Source organism: Rattus norvegicus, chromosome 5, assembly GCF_021556685.1.
Source record: "Rattus norvegicus strain SHRSP/BbbUtx chromosome 5, alternate assembly SHRSP_T2T, whole genome shotgun sequence".
Lineage (NCBI taxonomy): Eukaryota > Metazoa > Chordata > Mammalia > Rodentia > Muridae > Rattus > Rattus norvegicus.
Genome location: NC_141538.1, coordinates 18,446,428 through 18,468,335, shown reverse-complemented (window position 1 = coordinate 18,468,335; position 21,908 = coordinate 18,446,428). Strand labels below are relative to the sequence as shown.

The 21,908-nt window shown below is 36.9% G+C and overlaps 1 protein-coding gene across 9 annotated transcripts in view; it reads left to right on the top strand.

Annotated features, from left to right (window-relative positions):
- Nucleotides 1-19,807, top strand: part of Rb1cc1 (RB1-inducible coiled-coil 1) — a 63,832-nt gene extending 44,025 nt beyond the window's left edge. For 2 of the 9 annotated variants that reach the window (XM_087548622.1, XM_087548620.1), the window contains exons 16-24: nucleotides 6,797-6,962; nucleotides 8,548-8,656; nucleotides 8,744-8,984; nucleotides 10,254-10,302; nucleotides 11,209-11,256; nucleotides 13,269-13,327; nucleotides 14,898-15,025; nucleotides 16,874-16,944; nucleotides 17,754-18,679. In XM_087548622.1, the coding sequence (XP_087404748.1) occupies nucleotides 6,797-6,962; nucleotides 8,548-8,656; nucleotides 8,744-8,984; nucleotides 10,254-10,302; nucleotides 11,209-11,256; nucleotides 13,269-13,327; nucleotides 14,898-15,025; nucleotides 16,874-16,944; nucleotides 17,754-17,831 (949 nt within the window). In that variant the 3' untranslated portion in view covers nucleotides 17,832-18,679. 9 annotated transcript variants of the gene reach the window in all.
- Nucleotides 19,808-21,908: the final 2,101 nt, after the last annotated feature.

Genomic DNA, 21,908 nt, shown 5'->3' with positions numbered 1-21,908 from the left:
AGAATATATGAGATTACAAAAGAGTTGGTAGCAGTGTTATGGGAGAGAGCAGTCTAGCATTGTACCCTGTTTTAAACATAGTAGTCAGATGTCGATATTCCTTTATTCATATTGGATGTCCAAATAAAGACACTTCAATTAATATCATATTTGTTTCACATGATGTAACTTTTGTCCCACACATGCCTAAGATTTCCTTATCCTCTCTGTTTTCAAAGGTAAGACTCAAATTGATGTTTTTTACCCTTCCTCGATTGAACATTTGTTCCTTTTCTTTTTTGTTTTGTTACAATGATTGCCATTCTACAGGTTAAAAGCTGAAAAAAATAGAGAATAACTACCATTATTGTATCTTACTTCATAAACCATCAGAATAGAAGAAGGGTTTATAAAACCTTAAGAAACATTAAAGAAAATGTGGTTAGATTTAATCACTAGCCTTTATTTCTCTAATTACCATTGCAACTGATAAATATATGTAGCTTCTTCTGTTATCTACTCCATTTGTTCATTACGTTAGCCAGTGCTTTATCTGGTGGCAGATTGAAATCTTTGTAAGGAGACTACCATTTACTTTTATAATACAGTTGCCATAGATTTTTACTTTAACTTTTTAAAAGGTGTGTGTGTGTGTGTGTGTGTGTGTGTGTGTGTGTGTGTGTGTGTGTATGTATGTGCGTGTCTGTCTGTCTAAACCCAGAGCTTTGTACATGCTAGGCAAGTACACCACTGAACTACATCCACATTCTTAGGTGGTATAGTTCTTCATTAGTTTTTTGTTTTTGTTTTTGTTTCTGTTTTTTTTTTGTTGTTGTTGTTGTTGTTCCCTTACTAGACATGGTAATGCCTAGAGGCATCCCAGGTAAACTGTTTTCCTTTATTCTATTAGACAGTATGCAATTACACCAGCTATGTAGCATATAACATTTGTACTTATTGGTTCAGTACAATGGAGGGGGCAGCAGTGGCCAATGTGATAACTAATTTAAAAAATGCTTGGGGAAAGGGTCATATGTGTATTATGCCATGCATGGAGATCATAGGGCAGCCTTGATTTCCACTTTGTTTGACACAGGGCCTCTTTTGTTAACATTTACTACTGAATACTCAGAATAGTTATCCTTCAGGACTCAGGAGTCTCTACCTCTCCCTCCCATGTTACTAGTAGCATGCTGGATTACAGAGGTATGCTATGCTACCACACTTGGTTTTATGTAGTTTCTGGAATTCCAGCTTAAATCAGCTTGTGTGGCAAGTACTCTACCCACTGAGCGATCTCACTGACCTCCAAGAATTACTTCCTGTAGAAGTAAATCACTTCTAAATAAGCATAGACCACATTTCTGTTGCTTTTCTTTGGAAAAGCACCAATTACTTGCACCAATTTCAAGTTCTGCTATTGTTATGTGACAATGGTCACAGAATGGTCTTAGGTTCAGAGTACTATTACATTTGGACTTTATACTTCATCCATGCAAAAATGTCACTCTTATTCTATGAATCTAATGTCTTGCTCATAATGTTTTATCACAGCAACAGAAAAGTAACTACTATAGACAGTACTATGGCCTCACATAGTAATTTAGAAGATTATTGTGGTAAGGTTTTTAGTCTGTACAAGAAATAGAGTACTTGATGATAACTCTGCAAAAAGGAAAATACTGACTCCCAATCTCTAGGGTCTTATGGTTATCCTAGAGTATGCAGTATTTCTATGCATCATTTATCTGTTAGCCATACTTCAAATATCTGCTCGAATGTTGGTCTAAGGGTTAAAAAGCTTATATGCTAATCTAGACCTTATAAAAGAGTGGTTTTTGCTTTGTAATTTGAACAAGTAGACAGTCTTAAAAGTTTTTGGTAAATGGCCCAAAACAACATACACAGGCGGAGACGTGTTACTTTCAAGATTTAGAGGCTTACCCAGCAATACCTCTTCCCTTTTTCCCTTTTAGAGGGGACACAGGCACTGCTGACTAACTCCAAATATTCATAACCTTTGTGCCCTGCATATGTCTTGCCCCATCAAGATATCTTAAAATTCTTTATTCACCCTACAAGTGAGGTTTAGCCAGCCATTGCCTTTAAATGTGATAGATCAGTCTGATGTTCAGAATAGGGGGAAGACCAGCATCTTTGCCAACTAGTTTTGGGGTAGGGAGCATTAATTATATAATTCTTCAAAGACAATGAAGTACAAAACCTTTTGTCATAGTAAACTGCTCTGACATCTGTGCAGCAAGGTCAGCTTGTAATCAAGATTTGAAGTGTAGATGTTTAATGTCTGCTAACCATATTCTAACAAAATTAGCAGATGGTTTATAGCTTGGATTGGCAAGCTGGAGTCTAGGAATCTGTCCACACTTTGTAATGTGTGTATTGTCTCTCTAGTTACGTATGCGCACCCCTAGCTTCCTCTTTTCTCCTTAGTTTCAGGAGCATTATGGGCCACAATCCCTCTTGTAATGGAGGTAAAGTGCCCTTGCTTTCTAACACAGTGACTACTTCATTTGCCTTATTTCATCCACCAGGTAGATAATCCTATCTCTCCTGACTTGTAGGGTGAGTATAGTATGATGGACTATCTTGAGAGGGCACGTTTATATTTTATTACAAGAGTTAATCTTTGCCTTAGATATTTGTGCATAGAAGCAGTATATAAAGAGTTCATCATATCTGCGCTGCCAGGCATCCATTGTATGACTTGAGACATTGGTCCTGCAGCAGTGTGGGAGCTTCTGCCACAGCTTTAATACAGCCCACCACGCACATCCATGGATTTGTTTTCAGCTACTGCTTTTGGCCAAAGTTGAATAGTAAGAACAGAGATGATTATGTTAACCCTTTCATTGTTTGTACCATAACAGATTTGGGTTATTGTTCCTATTCTAATAGCTTATGTCCCCCATACTAGGTATATTCTCCACCCTTTCTTTTTGTGTTTTTGCCAAAATAAATTTGAGTAACTGAAGAATGCAAACAAACATCCTTTGGTTAGATTTTTAACTTACTTGTATACCTAAGTTTAAAAGTCACAGTAGGTCTGGAAGCAGCTGAATTCTGAGACAGGATTTGTAAAGGAGCTGAGTTTTGAGAATGGAACTGCTTCAAAGCGATACCAATACATCTGAAAAAGAAGACTCCTTTGCTCTGTGGAATGGAAGCTCTTTAGTATTTAAAAAGACAGCTGAAGCATGCTCCAAAACCCTAGCTTTCATTGGTCCCTTCATAAAATTTGCTATGTAATGCCCTAATCTACTGGTGTTTTACTTCACCACTTCAGTTAAGTTATAACTAAGCTCAGTCTAGTTGCTCTTAAACAGAACCACTTCAGAATCTTAGCCAGTATGCATTTAAGTTTGAATGTCAGTGTGTCTGTCCTTTTATCACCACAACCATTCCTTTTCCAGTTCACAACTCTTGTGCTTCCCCAAAGCCAGGAAGTAGTAGTCTAGAAAAAGAAAACTGAACAGAAGGTGTTCTATCAACTGTTACTGTTCCATTACAGTGTTCATTCTTCCGCCTCAGGCCTTAGGCTTTATTCCCCCCTTAGCCTTTGTGTCATTGTGCAGTATACCTGTGGTAATCACGTAGGTACTCTTTTTTGGGTCAGTGGATCATAGGCTCTTTTCAGAGAGAGTGAGTGTTATAGCTGTGTGTGCTTGCTTACTAGAACTATCTCTTCTATCCATGTCATCTCAGCCCAGCATTCATCCCCAATCACAGTGTACAGTGATACAGAGATAAAAAAATAAATTAGAAATGATAGGTATTTGCCTTTGTGTATACACAAAGTCACAAAATTTGAGTGATACTATACTTAATTGCTACATATTCTTTCCCATCATAGTAACATTTAGAAATATTTGATTTACAGTAAAATTTGAATTGGGACTCTGTTGCTGACTGCAGCCTCACTTAAGTATATTCTGTACAGTGTCTCCCTTGACTATCTAATGTGGCTATGGCCTTCTACTATAAATTACTGCCGTGAACCTCCAGCTGTCGGCTGATTAGGATTACCTCTCATCACAGGCTGCCTAGGCCTAGTTTTATCTATTGTCACAGCCCTGAAGCCTTTGTGTTTCTCATTAACACTTCCTGTATGCAGCCGTGCATACTTGATTTGATAAGCTTTAATTTGCACAGCAACATTTCTTTGAGCCCCAAGGAGAAACTAAATAAACCCTTCACTTTTTAATGCTGTGTTATATGAAATAGAAGATTACAACCTATCTGTACAAAGTCATAAATCAGACTGTTTGTTGAAGTGCTTATGGAGGAAGATTTGTCTGAGTATTCAAGTTTAGCTTAGCTTTATCCATAAGTTCGGATGTATGGATAAAAGATTTCCAGTGATCTTCATAATTTCAGTTGCTATAGTATTAATTGTACATTGCCACCATAATTATAATAGAAAACTAGGCATGAACATTAAAAGCATAAACTTTTTAACTAAAAACCCTGTTTGTAATTGCACCTCTAATTCAAAAACATTTCAGTATCTTTTAAAATCAACCAAGTGTACACTGAAAGTTCATTTTCTAATAATGACACAATAGCCTCTATTTTGTTGTAGTATGTTTTACCACTTGTCATGTGGCCCAGGGTCACCAGATACTATATTAAACCCATGCTGGTATGGGTAAGAAAGCTTGCAGAAACTCGAGTGCAGGGATGAACCATGCATGGCTTGTTTCAGTACTTGAGAAAGCAGTATTTTAGGAATCTTTAAAAGGTTGAAAGCAAATTAAGATTTAAGATTGCATGCTGACTGCCAGTTGAACAAGCACCATTTGTTGGAAATGCTGCCTTTTTTCCACTGGATAGCTTTGGCTTCTTTTTCATAGATGAAGTGACCATAGGTGTGCGTTTATTACTGTGTCTTCAGTCCTATTCCATTGATCTACCTGTTTTTGTCTATACAAATACCATGCCGTTTTTATCACCATTGCTCTGTAGTTTAGCTTATGGTCAGGGATGGTGATTCTCCCAGAAGTTATGGTTGAGAATAGTTTTACCCTATCTTGGGGGTGGTGATGGTGGTTGTCTGGATGAGTTTGAGAATTGCTCTTCAGAATCACTGAAGAATTGAGTTGGAATTTTGATGGGGATTGTGTTGAATCTGTAGATTGCTTTTGGTAAGGTGGACATTTTTACTATGTTAATCCTGCCGATCCCTGAGCATGGGAGATCTTTCTGTCTTGTGAGGTCTCCTTCCATTTTTTTTCTTCAGAGACTTGAAGTTTTTGTCATAGAAATCTTTCACTTGTTTAGTTAGAGTCACACCAAGATATTTTATATTATTTGTGACTTTGTGAAGGTTATTGTTTCTTTAAATTTTTTCTCAGCCTTTTTATCCTTTGAGTAGAGGAAGGCTATTGATTTGTTTGAGTTAATTTTATATCCAGCCACTTTGTTGGGAGTTGTTTATAAGCCGCGAGAGAGTTTTCTGGTAGAATTTTGGGTTTGCTTATGTATACTATCATATCATCTGCCAATAGTGATATTTTGGCTTCTTCCTTTCCTATTTGTATCCCTTTGACCTCCTTTTGTTGTCTAATTGCTATAGCTGAGACTTCAAGTACTATATTGAATAAGTAGGGAGAGAGTGGGCAGCCTTGTCTAGTCGCTGATACTAGAGGGATTGCCTCAAGTTTCTCTCCATTTAATTTGATGTTGGCTGATAGTTTGCTGTATATTGCTTTTATTATATTTTGTTATGGACCTTGAATTTCTGATCTCTCCATTACTTTTAACATGAAGGGGTGTTGTATTTTGTCAAATGCTTTCTCAGCATCTAATGAGATGATCATGTGGGGTTGTTTTTCCCTTTGAGTTTGTTTACATAGTGGATTACGTTGATATATTTCCATATATTGAACCATCCCTGCATCCCTGATGAAGCCTCCTTGATCATGATGGATGATTGTTTTGATGTGTTCTTGGATTTGGTTTATGAGAATTTTATTATCTTGGCATGGATAATCATAAGGGAAATTGAAGTTCTTTGTTGAGGCTTTGCGTGGTTTAGATATCAGCGTAACTGGCTTTATAGAACGAATTAGGGAGTGTTCCTTCTGTTTCTGTTTTGTAGAATAGGAAGACCCTAGTCCTGTGGCAGCTTGATGCCCCAGAGTACGGGAATGCTAAAGCAGTGAGGCAGGAACGGGTGGGTGGGAGAGAGAGCACCCTCATAGAGGCAAGGAGGAAGGGGATGGGAATAGAGGGGCGTTGTGGATGGTAGACTGGGAAGAGGGACATTTGAAATGTAAATAAACAAAATAACCAATAAGAAAAAAGATTGACGATTACTAACCAGTGTGTAATCATTCACCTGGGCTATCTTGTGCTTCACTTGGCCATTCTTATCTGTGCTGCCTTGCTAAGAGATTGGCAAGAGTTGACTGAAGTGAATCAGTTTCTGTTTTAGCTTCATGTTATTTGCCATTAGGTGTCAAATTGAGCCAAAAATCTATCTTACGTAAAGTAAAATTTTTTTCTAAGAAGTCATCAGGTATGTTTCTTCTTCAGTTTATAGGGATAGAAAAGCTGAATCTTGAAGTGCCTAACAAGAACATTGACTTCCTAGGTGCTGGTGGAAGCCCTGATTTCGCCACATTTGTTGCTGTCATCAGCCGTGTTACTTCAGATATTACATAGTCAGTTTATTTTCAGTTAGAAAGACAGGCTTCATACAGAAATACATTTCTCATTTTCTTGGGTTTCTGGGAGGTAAATAACCTAAGTGTAATGTTTTATATATTTTGATTATATCTGTTACTGTTTTTTTAAGTCCCGCCTTTGAATCAGCCAGAGAAGATTCTTCAAGCTTAGTTGCTGAACTTCAAGAGAAACTTCAGGAAGAAAAAGCTAAGTTTCTAGAACAACTTGAAGAACAGGAGAAGAGAAAGAATGAGGAAATGCAGAATGTGCGCACCTCTCTGATTGCTGAACAGCAGGTGTGTGAGGTCTGAGGACGTTGGAGAGACGCTGGCCTAACTAGGGCTCTGCAGTCCAGGGTGCTTGTGGCTTGTGTTTCCATTAGTTGACCATCTCAGTGTTTGTTTGACTCTTCTCATGATAAAAGCATTTATTTTAAAAAGAAATCTTGTAACAATGTCACGTGAATGTAGTTAGCAGTTTGTGTAAGAATTATCAACTTGCATAGATGTGAAATCTGCCTTTGAGAACTGCAGCATCCTTGGCACAACTTACTTCACATGCAATTGGGCTCTTTCTCTGCAGTTCTCACTGTGCTCTTTTATAATATATACTCAATTTCAAATTCCCAAAATGAATTAGGGGCTGAATTAATGGATTCAAAGCTGGGAAGCTAACAACTACCTGAGTTATCATAAGAGTCTAGTCTAGTTTGCTTATTATAAATTGTGATCATCATAATCTATTTCACATTACAGAAATAGCACAGTTCATGAAAATAAATAATGGTTAATGTGCTTTTTTATATGCTGGTTTCCCATTGTAAACAAAATAAGTAAGTTAATTTGTAAACATTGTAAGTTATATTGGTAAGATTCCCTTTTTTCTTCAAAGAAAGTGCTCTTCAAATGTTCTTGGTATCCTGAAACTTTTAGTTTGTTCTTTGCCATTAGATTTTTGTCTGAAACTGTCAAATTGTTTTCCTGTTAAAGCTCTCTCCAGCTGGAGAGAGAGCTCAGAGGTTAAGAGCACTGGCTGTTCTTCCAGAGGTCCTGAGTTCAATTCCCAGCAACCACATGGTGACTCATAACTCTGGTGCTCTCTTCTGACTCGCAAATATACATGTAGGCAGAACGATGTACACATTATAAGTAAATCTAAAACAAACAAACCAAACAAAAATCTGTTGCCATTAATGGATTTCCAAAAGGTTTTGGGTAAATGTTAATTAAGCAGATAAAAGAATCAGGTTAGATCATTTTCTCACTTATGTATTTGTTTTATTTTAATAAATGGATATGTTTAATGAATATAAATGAAATGTTTAACAAATTTAATCTCCTTTGTTAATTAAAATGCAATTAAAATTGCCAGTTGTCTTTCAGATCCCTCTAGGCAATTAGATATATGAACTTCATGCAATGAGAATGGGTGAAACCTGGGAGTAATAAGTATAGTTGCTAAAGAGGCCAGGAGGGCATTGCACATGTCCAAATAAGAGAGAGAAAGATAATCACACAGGAGTATAGTAATCAAGAGCTAGCCAAAGATCCAAGGTTGCAGAGGAAAGTAAGTTTCCCAAAGAAAAAGTCATGTATACAACGGCACTCTCTTTAAACCGTTCATCATTTAATTTCCTTCCCTAAAATCTCAAGCATTTGCTAATACCTTTCTTCTGACAGTGCAGACAAGGAGAAAATAAGATTTGTTTTCAAGATATTGAGTTCAAATAAAGAAAATAATAACCTTTACTGCAATACATACCATTTTTGCTTAGTCATGTGACTCCCTAAATGTCCCCCAGAAAAGAATACTTCTCAATCTTGTTTCCATAGCATTGGCTCCTAAGTGTGTGCAATTAATTGACTATTACTATTGTTTCAGACCAATTTTAACACAGTCTTAACAAGAGAGAAAATGAGAAAAGAAAACATAATAAATGATCTTAGCGATAAGCTAAAAAGTACAATGCAGCAGCAAGAGCGGGATAAAGGTTAGTGTTATCTTACAATATGCTTTTAAAAATACTTTGAAATGTTTTCAGTAAGTAATGCATGCGTCTTTGAATTTGGGATCTTAGATTTGATAGAGTCGCTGTCTGAGGACCGAGCTCGTTTGCTTGAAGAGAAGAAGAAGCTTGAAGAGGAAGTGAGTAAACTGCGCACCAGCAGCGTCCTTCCCTCAGCACCCGTGCTTGCAGCCCCAGAGCTTTATGGCGCTTGTGCACCTGAGCTCCCAGGTGAGCCAGAGCGATCAGCCATGGAGACGACGGACGAGGGAAGAGTGGATTCAGCAATGGAGACTAGCATGATGTCTGTCCAGTAAGTAGGCTTAGTTTCCACTCAGTTCATCAGAGGCTTTTATATTCAACAGCGCCACACTGGGCCTGACCCTGGTGTCATGGGTCTGTAATCTCAGCAGGAGAATCACAAGTTAAAGCTCAACTTGGGCAACAGTGGGATCAAAGCCAACTTGAACAATTTAGCTGAGGCTGTCAAAAAAGTCAAAATTTTAAAGAAAGGAAGTATTTTTAGCTTTATTAGTTGTTTTCAGCTCATATAAAAGTAATTTTAAAAGATAGTGTAGAGACATGCTAAGAGAATGTGGTAATTAAAACTCATAAATGACAGAAATTAATCCAGAGTGGAAAATTGACCTCTGGGGGAAATAAACCCAGCTATCTTCTATGAACAGGAGAGGCAGTTTAGAATATAGACAATATAGAAACAATATAGGAAGCTCAGTATAAGGTATAAAAACATGCATCTATTATCTTCGACCTATATTGGTGGGGTGGGGAACAGAAGCAGGCAGATCCTCAGAGCTCATTGGCCAGCTATTGGAGCAGAACTAATGAGCTCCTGGGTCAGTGAGAAAACTCACAAAGGTAGCAAATAGTCTCATCCAACACTCCTGATGTTGACCTGGTTTTCTCATATAAGCGCATGCATAGACACACACACACACACACACAAAAGAAATGACAATCAATTTCCCCAACTTTTAACAAAAAGGTGAGTTTGTACAATTGGAAATTTTAACACATCTTTATTTATATGTATAGCTATTGATGCCTCTAAGAAGAGTATAAATACTGGTATATAAGGAGAAATTGGACTTTTCTAGATTAAACAATAGGATCTAAAACCAAGTATAATCAATGTAATATTCTAAGGGAGCTATATAACCTCATATACTTTTCTTTCAAAACTAATTCAGGTAGGGAAAAGAATGTTTAATATCTGAGAAAGTATGCATTTTGTAGAAATTATCTCTACATAAAAACATTCAAAGTTATGTTTATAGTTTTAGGAAGTGTCTAAGTCTGAATACAGAGTATCAGCCGTTCTGATAAATATGTGCTACCTTAGAAAAGTTAGTACAAGTTCTTACTCTACTAGTTATCAAGTTATCAAGGCTGGCCTTGAACTCCGAGATCTGCCTGCCTCTGCCTCCCAAGTGCTGGGATTAGAGGCATGTAGCACCATGCCCAGATAAGCTTCTACAATCTTGTTGATGAATGTACAATTCAGAACGTACATTCCATGAAAGTGCTTAAACCTTAAAAACCACCATTCTCTCACTTTTAGAGAAAATATGCTATCTGAAGAGAAGCAGAGGATCATGCTCCTAGAACGGGTGAGCAGACTCTGTGCAGTACTTGTTTACTACGATGACCCGGGGACAAGATTTAAATGCCTTTCATTTTAAACACATTGCATTTTGATTTGCATTTATGAGTTAAGTCTTTTTATGGTTAGTTTTAGAAGGCCTGTCATTTGTGTTCCTAGTAGGATTAGGTCTCACTATGTAACTTCTTCAGTGCTTGACATCTCTAGAAGGCAAAAAAAGATTTATTTTATAAAATTTTACTTAACAGCTCAGAAAACAGTAATATAATAGCAATAAGAATTTCAGCAAGTTTATTTTAAAAACAAAAGTAGATTTTTTTAAGATAAGCAAGAATATAAAAAAAGTGAAGATTGAAGTAATGAAGTTGCATACAAAATCATACACCCCAGAAACACACACATGGATCACATACTCAACCAAAAATAAAAAGATAAATATTTGACAATTTTTATGAATTAAAAGTACTTTGAAAACAGAATGAACCCTCAATGGCTAGTTTCATTCTTTGGGTCGTGATGATGTTTACCAGTGTCTCTGTTGTATACCAGCTCAGATGTGTGAAATTATTCCAGAGCCAAACTGTCTAGTTTAACTCAAACCTGTTAGCCATTCTCTTCTTGGTCTGTGGTTAACACTTTAGGATCACACAGGATGTAACAATATGTTGCAAATGCCGATTCCACCTCCAAACTGGCAAATTTGGGTGGGATAAATGCAGCATTTATTGTGTTTATAAATTATGCAGCTAATGACAAGATTTGAAATCAAGTTTTAGGACAGTATTCTCATTCTCACTAAAATGGTTAGTGATCAGAACAGTTAGAGACTCTCCAGGCATGTACTCTCTTTGAAGATGAGAACCTTGCTAATAACCATTCAAGGATGAACCACAGGTCTGCTTTCTCCTTGTAGACATTGCAATTGAAAGAAGAAGAAAACAAGAGGTTAAATCAAAGATTGGTAAGAGTTTTTTGGCTATGTCTCTTTTAAAAATTTACTTTGTATTTTGGTATAGGCATCATGCACCTGAGGGATATATCCTTTTCTAATTTTGTTTTTACATTTACTAATCAGAGAAGGGAGCATGTGTGCCACCATGGTATCACTATGGAAACTGGAGGACAAAATAAGTTTTTTCCCACCATGTGGGCGTGGGGATTGAACTCAGGTCATCAGGCTTGGTGGCATCTGCTTTTTAATCTACTGTGTCATCGTTCCAGCCCAGAATGTGTGTAATTTATTCATACTAGTGTTTTTAAGCCATTTTGTACATTGGCCATCACTGGATTCCATCAAGTGATGGAATCTAGTCAGGGCTTCCATTTTGATTGATTGTAGAATCACCTCCCCCCCCCCTTTTTAATAGATTTATTTTGTGTGTAAAAATGTTTTGCCTGTTTAACTTTATGTGCAAATTGTAAGTCCATGTGGATAATTGACCCATCACATGGATGTTAGAACCAAACCCCAGTCCTCAGCCAGAGCAGCAATTGTTTTTAACCACTGTGCCACCTCTCTAACCCATATCTTGTTTTTCTTGACTTGAAAATAGTGTATTGTACAAGAATTTAACAAAGGAGACTGACTACCTTACTTTGATACTTAGGAAAAAATGAAAGTGAATAGTCTTTATTATTAAGGAACTACCATTTCTTGGGATTCCATATTTATGCATGTAATCTTTGTGTGTTTACTTCAATGAGTTGGGAGGGCTTTGTAATCTGTTGAAAATTAACATTTACTCTCATGCATCTTGACAGTGAAGATAACTACTCTGTCCTGACTTGTGTCTTTTTAAAAATTCTTCCAGCAGCCCACTTTAGAGGCAATAATGTTTCAATAGAGCAATTACTTAATTTTCCTCTAAGTCAGATTGAATTCCTAGCACCTAAAACAGTTACTTTCTGCTAATTGCATATTTTAAAGGAGACATAGTTTCAGGCTTATGTTCAGTGATTTAAAAAAAAAAGGAGAAATACTTTTAACGCAGATACCCATATATTACAGTCAGCATGATTCACCACATTACAAACAGTAGCAGTGAAGCATCCCCTCTCTGTTTATCCCCTCTCTGTTTATCCCCTCTCTGTTTATCCCCTCTCTGTTTATCCCCTCTCTGTTTCCTTGTTTGTTTGTTTGTTTTGAGACAGGGTCTTCAGTTGGCATGGAATGCACAGTCCTACCTCTAGCGTGTGGTGATTCCAGCCAGGCACACGCCACTATTTATTGCCAGCCTCTTGCTTCCTTCCTTTGCCTTCACACAAACAACAAAAATTAGATGTTGTATATTATAGTATTACTAAGAAGGCTTTAAAGAAGAGTGGCCTATTCCAGATGACAGCACCGAATACATTGTTTTTATGGAGAGTCCCCAAGGAAATATAAGCCTTATTTGGCTGACGTTTTTACTAATATTTTGTTGTTTTGTTTTCATATAGGGAAGTTAAAGAAAGATTTTAAAACTGCTTTGTTCTAGCACCTAGAATAGTAGTAACCAGAGAAGTAGAGGAGCTCCCATGTGACCCAGAGAACTGGCACATACAGCTAGACCTGATATCCAGAGAAGTGTGCATTCCCACACATGGACATGTTTTTCTCCAAGCTTAGATGCTTTTTATAGAGTGAGCTTTTAGAAAATCTGAATAAAATTGAACATGTGTTAAAAGTGGCTTAACTTCACTGGTAGGACATATGTCACTCTCCTGGGTAATTTTACCAAATCTCTGAAAGCTATTAGGCCTTCTTAGTCAGATAATTCTGTTTCCGATTCCTTGCCTTTGTACCAGATAGTGTTTGGAATGGAGTGGATGGAATTTAGCACACAAATTTAGATTTCAGTGTTGAATTAATGAACGTACATTCGTGTGGCCTCCTCAGCTTGAGCATAGATTAAAACAGTAACAGCAGACCTTTCTGGTGAGCACGATACTGTGTGTGCAGCTAATGCATGATTCCACTTTTTTTTGTCTCAGATGTCTCAGAGCTTGTCCTCAGTATCTTCAAGGCATTCTGAAAAAATAGCCATTAGAGAGTAAGTATCTCATTCTTATTTTGTGCATTTTGTGTCAAATTGTTGAATTAATGAAAATGTGTTGTAGTCACAATGATTATTAGATCCACACTCATTAAGCCAATACCTTGTGCATAATGATAAGATAAAAACTCATTGGAAAGCAAGGTTTTTCACTGTTTTCCTGGAGCTCTGGGGACTGTGTTCTGAGCTATCCCATTAGGATTCTATCATTCACACAAAAACTCAGGAAGCTTTTCCTGACAGTGGCTAACATTTCAGCTCAGTGTCCATTCTGAAAACATCCTTAGTTTTTTCATCCTCACTTCAAAATGGAAGATGTTGATTTTTAAGCTGCTGTGCTTTGTTTCTCCATTTTATGTTCTTATGTGCTATAAATTCAGAATATAATTTGAAGTTTTTATCAGTCAAAACAGTTTTAGCTTTCCTTGACCAAATTAAGTCAGAAGTAGTTGTCTCCCCTGGGGTTGTTTGGTAGGTAGGAGCTTTGGAATAATAAAGAAAAGCACCATAGCAGCTCAGGGAACCCTGTTGTGCAAAAAGTCTTGAGCTTTACACACTTCTTTACTTTTCTTAAGACAAGAGTCTTACCGTATAGCCCATTCTGGCCTGCCACACACCACTTTCTTGCCTTGCTGGCTCAAATGTTAGGTTAAAGGGGTGAATCACAGGACTTGACTTCTGGATTAAGTATTTGTGAGGACCCTTATTTTATTTATAGTAGATCTTCATTGTTAATTGGTTTGAAGAGTTTTTCTTTGTTTTGTTTTATTTGTCTTGTGTTTTTTTATGAATCTCAGATATCCTTGTTCTGGCCCTAGCATCTCAGTTTTATCTTTTCTAACTGATGAAGTAGCAGGATAGCTGTCAGCTTAACACCAGCTCTGTATCAAATCAGTAGTCTTTGGAAGATTAGAGACGAGCTTATTAGCATTACAGCCGCAAAAGATCCTTTACCTCCTTTTAATATATTAGGTTTGGTGTTCAGTCAAAACGCTACTTACCACATCATTGTAGCAGCATTTAAAACTTCCTAGACTGTGCTTCTACTAGAATCCCAGTGCTGAGAAAGTAAAGACAAAAGATGATTTCAAGTCAAAGGCCAGCCTATTCCACGTAGCAAGACCCTGTCTCAAAAAAGGGAAGGGAAAAACGTTTCATAGTTGACTTTGTCAGCTGGAGAACCTAGCACATAAAATTACTTTGGTAACTAAATCTGAGGCTGATCTTCAGAACCTGTAAATGTTTTGAGCATAGTTTGAGAGGTAGACGCTCATAGGTAGTTGTAACTATTTCTTCACCTGTTATTTCAATAGATCTGTATTGTGCCTTTCTACGGCCTGATTCAGCACATGTGTGTATTTGTATTTCTTTTGAAATAAAGAGTAACACATCGAAGAATTGAAATTCCAGGAATGAAAGATTAGAGAAAAAAATTAACTTATGACTAGGTATTTTTCCTTCCCCACACAAGCAGAGAGTATAGAACCCACAGACACTGAGCCAGCTGACTCTCAAGTTTGTGTCACGTGATTAGCGCTCTCTAGGACAATAACCTACCTCTTCTTAGTTTTCAGGTGGGAGATTTGGTTCTCATCATCCTAGATGAGCGGCATGACAATTATGTGTTGTTTACTGTTAGTCCTACTTTGTATTTTCTGCATTCAGAGTCTCTTCCTGCCCTGGATCTCAAACCAGGTGAGGGAGGTAAGTGCACACACATTTCTAAAATATGCATCCTTCCTGTTGTGTATTCTATACCCGAGTTAAGTCATTAGGAAAATTTGCCTTTTTAAAAATGAAATCTACACTAGCCGCATATTTTTATGGACTTAATTGATAATTCTAAGTTTGAATATAGTATTCTACAGTAGATTAACTGCTCAGACTGCATATATATTCAAACATGATGTAACCTAGTAATTGCAATATTTCTGTCAGAATTTTGATGTTCATTTCGTTGACAATTAGTATATTTTTTTTTTTGTTCAGAGATATTGCCAGTGTTTGTCAAATAACTAGTTTAGGTGTAGTGCCTTGCCTGTACTATTTATGATTTGTTTTCCTACCTTGTTCATTTGTTCATTGATTCATCATCATCATTATTGCTTTATGGAGTTTTGTTTTGTAGAAACTGAGCTTTCTTTATTCAACAATACCTTTTAGTTTTTGGTTCATTAAAGAGTTCAAAGAGAAGAAAATAGTTATTCTGGGATTCTTAGAGTAAATAGGACTGCTTAGAAAATCAGTGTACCAAGCCAAGTGTGGTGGATCACGGCATGCCTTTAATGCCAGTACTCAGTCTCAGCAGATGCACTTAGACCTCGGATTCTAGACCCAGAGTGTGTTCCAGGACAACCAGGATTACAAAGAGAAATCCTGCTCAAATAACAAAGAAAAGAAAAGGAAAATCAGTTTCCCCACATGATCTGATGTTCTTATATGGACTGACTTGTACATAAATCCCCATCCTTGGGCTAGGGCAGTGTCACTTGACAACTCCATCGTGGCTTTTGGTGGATGACCTATTTAAGGACAGCAGTTACATAATCATGAAAAGTGAGAAGATAATTTGTTTTCACCTTGAAATTTAGGAAATAGGCAGCATTTTTTATTGTAATTTTTGGAATGTTGACATAGTCTCAAATATCCCATACTGGTCACAGACTGTCAGGCATCTGAGGTTGGTTTTGAACTCATGACTCATCTCCCCTGTACCTACCCACTGCTCTGTTTCCAGGCATGGAGCACTGTGCTGGGATTCATCTTCCTGCCCTTTGGCCTTGTTCTTGTTGCACTTGTTTCCTTGTATTTACCTGGGGGATTTCATTTCTCAGTTTGGGGATCAACCCTAATGTCTTGTGTCTCAAGTTGTACCTCAGCTCTTTATATTCGTAGATGAAAATGATCCTTCAGAACTATGAAGATTCATAAGGCAAAAAAAAAAAAAAAGCAAACCACCCACATAGTTACCCTGATTGACCTGTTAACATTTCCCCCTATATGTATTTTTTATGTGTATTTCTAAACATGTGCACTTGAAAATGTGCACTGCTATTGTAGTGAATTTGAAAACAAAGTGCTTGTCTTCTCATTAGTATTGTAGTCTTGGCTGTTCTCAGTCTCTGCACTTCTACCCTTCATTTGGTTTTTAGTATTAATTGTTCACTGAGACCCAGTTGTGTTGGTGTTGCTGTGCTAGGCACTGTGGTTCTAAAACACACTGAAGGGCTGCCATTCTGGTCTGGAGGTCGCAAGTTATAGTTCCTTCAGTAGGTGGCAGTGTTGAGTTAGTTATTGGTTCGTGACTCCTATTTAGATTACTGGTGTTCCTTGAATAATGTGCATTTTAAAAAGCACACATATTTATATATTGGAACACATCATAGATTTTTTTCGTCAATAAACAAAAATTTTGGTTCAGTGATTCTTAACTGGCTTTAAAGTACTTAAACATCCTTTTGAGAATATCACTATTGTTTTGATTCTGAAGTTCTTTTTTTTCATGAATGAACATTGAAAGTATATTAACAATTTATTTATTAGCTTCAGGTGTATCTAGAAGACCCTGGGTCCTTGGAAAAGTAATGGAAAAGGAATACTGTCAAGCCAAAAAGGTAAGAGCTATACCCTGTAATGGTAAACCTAGGAATTTTATTATATGGAAGTGGTTAGTAATATTTTCTGATTTTTGTTCACTTAGAGCTTTATAATTTTATTAAATTGAGTTTAAGACAGAAACCTAGTAAATATTGCTATCATCTTTAGATAGAAGAGGTAGATTGCCAACAGTCCATTCACCTATAAAGGAGAACAACCAGTGTAACTTACATTGAAAGCACACTGTATAACTAGAAGCAGCAATGAACTTTACTAGTATAGTTGGTCTGTGGTCATTTTTATATGCTACACCACTGATGAAAGATGCTCTCTAGTTTTTATTTGGAGGCTAGAATGAAACTGACAAGCCAGGGTTGGTAGTATACCTCTAGCCAAAGCACTTGAAACCAAGGCAGAGACAGAAGATCCATATAGTTCTAGGCCATCTCGGGCTATGAATATATTACAGCCTTTGTAAGTCAGGCGAAGGAGGGATGCTACAAATTTGAAGCCAGTCTTGTCTGCGTCATGAGTGCCAGGCCATCCAGGGTATAGTAAGACTGATCTGTGATCTAGAGGGAAGGGGATAGGATAGCTACAGCATCCTCCCTACACCCAACACTCGATAATATGAGTTACCTAATATATTCTCACTAGTCAGGAGCCTATGTTTATAGTTTGGTACAAAGTAGAGACTCTCCCTCAGCCAGTCTCCAATACTCTAGCAATACTCTAGCAGTAAACCGTATGGTAGAATGGTGCTTATTTAATTTGGTTCAGTCATTCAGTGACTCCTTTTTTTTTTTTTTTTCCCTTTCCTTCTTAGGCACAAAACAGATTTAAAGTTCCTTTGGGGACAAAGTTTTACAGAGTGAAAGCTGTGTCATGGAATAAGAAAGTATAGCCACAGAAAAAATCTCTACATCTGATACCATTTTCTGATTTGTCCTTCAGTGCTGATAAACCACTCCAAAAACAACTGGCCATCCTTTTTTACAAAAGTAAACATGACAACATACTTCATTGGTGAACTACACTTACCTTTTAAGTGACTACATCTTAGGAACAATAAATTTATTAAATTCTTGGCTGAATCAAAATGGTTTTGTTTTGTTTCCACCCAAATAACTAGAAATGCGGACCAAAGTAGATGTTTCCAAGGGCAGAGCCTGAACTGTGGCTTGTGATTAGCCTCATTAATTGCCTGTTAATAAACATTAGCTGAGTAGTTACCAGTGTTGTTACCAGCATTTGTCCTCTTGTGATTTTAAGAGTCCTTGCACTCTTTAACATGTTCTTTATAAAATGTATAAATCCTTCCAAACTATTTAAAGAGGAGTGTTATTGCATGCAGATAATCGTAATTTTGAGTTTGCCTCAGAAGACTGCTAAAGAAAATTTGTTCATTTTTAAAAAAATACCCTTTAATGTTTCAAAAAAAAAAAAAGTGTAATTTGACTGACTTTAAGATCGACCATACATAATGAGCAATCTTCAAAAGTACTTTTCACACAGATCATCCGGTCTCCAGGGAGGAAAAGTCTGTACCGCTGATCTTTTCAAGTGCAGGTCTCAGACCTCTCAGCATCTTAGGACTGTTTAAAATAATCATATTGATGAACTCGTAATTCATGGTTGAGCTTCAGAAGAAGATATTCATTGTACATTAACATTTAGAGGTCATAAATAACAAAATTCTGTATTGTAAAGGACCTGTATAATTTTAAGACAATAAAGAATTAAAAGTGTAAATGTGTGTGCCTTTTGAAGGTTACATTTTTAATATATTGCGTGATTGCTGGGAAAGGTGAAAAAAAATGTTCTGTATCAGAGAGAAACTTGTTTATTACAAAATGTTGTTTGTATCCTATGTAACAGGGTGAAGTGGTGTTCTGTGGAACAGAACCATGTAAACTCAAGGTTTAGAAGCTGGCACTGAACAAAGATGTTGATGTAGCTAGTTGATTGGAAAGGAGTTTCTTCAGGGTTATTGTTAGAGAACAGTAATAAAATGATTCTTTTTCAGAAATATTTAATTTCTTCATAAAAATAAGTTGGATATTTTTATAAATATGTAATCTAGTAGAACAAAAATGGCATAAACATAGTGTATAGAATACCTAATTCAACAACATATTAATGAATAAACAAACAATTCATTAATTACGTTTCTATTCAATCCTTCAATTACATCTTTATATATAGACTACAAGTGTAACAAATGACTTTATTCTTAATTGGTGCTCTTCAGATTTAATATATGGTTTAATGCGTGGAATTATTTTGTGTTCTGACACACTAAATCTCTTTTGTTAATACTGAGCTTTAATGTTGTGGTCGTTAATTGTTTTTGTTACATAGTGCTTTCATATTCATCTAGCAGTGTTCACACATAACGTTTCAAGCAAGTGAGAACTAAAATGATTTTGTTAGAAGGAAAACAAAACATTTCCAAAAACCTAAATTCATTGAGTTCTTGGTTTTACATAATTAAAAGCACTATGAACTTTGCAGCTAGAATGTCTGACTTTCAGACTTAGTTAGATATGACTTAGAGTTCCATAAACGATCATTTGACTGATACTTAAAACAGGGTAATGGAACCTTTGTGATATAGTTTACACTTTCAATGCAAATAATTTTTAGGAACGTGTTCAATACTCAACAAACGTTAATTGCTGTAAAGGTTTCTTTTTTCAGTATAGTCTTGAGGGGGAAAAAACATGTAGCTTTATAGGGGCCACACATGGTTCCAGTATCACAAAAGACTGAGGCAGGAGTACTTGAGCAACAGGGAAAGGCAACATCTGAAGGTTTTTACTGTCAACTTTTTAAGAATGCTTATGTTACATATGTTTATTGTGACAGTGGTAATTTGATAATAAAAACATTATATGTGCCTGGCTCACGCCTATAAATCCAGCACTCAAGCATTTGAAGCAAGAGAAGATCCTGTGTTGTCTCAAAGAAAACAGTATACAGAACTAAAATTAACATTTTATTGTTTTGAAAAAGTGAATAAGGTATAAAAATTGTGTTTTAAAAAATATATTGTAACCCCTAATGTTTTGTAGTTTTGTCGTGTCACACTAAATTGTATGTAGTTTTTTTCTATTCTAATTTTTTTTTTTTTTTTTTTTTTTTTGGAGATAGGGTCTCTTACCTATAACTCTCTGTAGACCAGGCTGGCCTCAAATTCAGAAATCCACCTACCCCTGCCAAGTGCTGGGAATAAAGGCCTGTCCCACCATGCCTGACTAACGTGAGTTTCTATGTCCCCTTCATTATGTTTCCCTGTCTCTTTAATATATTCCTGTTGCAAGAGTTCAAGAGTGAGCTTTACTTGTTTCTTTACATTTACAAACAAGATAGTAAAATCTATTGGCTGTGATAAAACCAAGGCAACCTGTAGAAGAAAGGCTGTTGTTTGGCCTACAGTTTCAGATGTCCATGATGATAACAGCTCAGAGTTCATATTTGAACTGTCTTGTACATTACCACATTCAATTATGTTATATTATCGGCCCCTCTGAGTCACAGCTTCCGTATGGTGACCCTGAGGAAACACTTATCAGAAGATTTTTGACTCCATGATGCTGGCCTCTTTCACATCTGATTCTTCATCCCTGGCCAACCAGTATCAATTGTAGCAGCAAAAATTTCATGTTAGTGCAGCTAGTCACTTGTTAGTCACACAGCTGATTCTTAGTGCCAGCTGCTTGAGCACTACAGATTCAAGTTTCCCTCTAAAACTTAACAAGCTAAGACCCCATCATCTGTACTGTTCACACCATAACTTATCTTCTAAGCTCTCACAACAACCCATTAGGCTCTACTTGTCATAGGGTTTTACTGCTGTGAACAGACTCCATGACCAAGGCAACTCTTAGAAGGACAACATTTAATTGGGGAAGGTTAAGAGGTTTAGTCTATTATCAAGGTGGTAGCATGACTTCTAGGCAGGCATGGTGCAGGAGGAGCTAAGAGTTCTACTAAGCTCAGGTCCACAGTGACACACTTCCTCTAACAAGGCCACACCTACTCCAAGAAGGTCACTACTAATAGTGCCACTCCCTGGGCCAAGCATATTTAAACCACCACACAATTCAATGGCTTTTCTAGCCCAGAATTCCAAGGTCCTTTCACAGTTTTACCAAAATCATGACCATGTCTGTCATAGCAATATCCTACAAACCCAGCAACATTTTTGTTCTTTTGCTATGATAAAACACCATAACCAAAAGTAGCACAGGGAGGAAAGGGTTTATTGTACCTTATAACTCTCAGGTCACACTCCATAACAGTAAAGGTAGGAACTAAAAGAGAGGTTACAGCATAATGCTATGTACTGGCTTGTCCCCCATGGCTTGCACCCCATGGCTTGCTTGTCCTGCTTTATGATACAACTCACGGCTACCTACCCAGAGGTGTTACCACTCCTATGGTCTGGGCTCGTCAATCAGTACTCAAGGAAAAGCCCCACAGGGCTTTCCTAAAGACAAACCAATGGAAGCTTCTCAATTGAAGTTCCTCTTCCCAGCGTATTCTAGCTTGTGTCGAGCTGACAAGTTTTTGACATGTTTATTACATTTATTTAGTGGTGAAGCACTATTAGGTCCACCGTTAGGATTTTAATAGTGACTATATTAAGAATGTCATCAATGGGGAGCAATAGTATTGTGTTCGTTTGATCATAGAGGAGGATTTTTCCATCTTGTTAGCCTGAAAGTGTTTTACAGTTTAGTACGCTAGTGCTTCCTTGAACACTCGTAGGTGTTTCAGTGCTGTCTAATGCCACTGTTTTGTCACACTTCACTAATTTTCATGTGTTACTCTTATATTCTGAAACTTAACTGTTTGCTTGACTGTGGGGTGGGGATGGAGGTTGTTAAGGCTTTCATGTCACCTGCCACTATAGCTCCACTTCTTCTTTGGTTGCCCTCTAGAACATCAATACTTTGTCAAGTAGATGTGAAAGTGG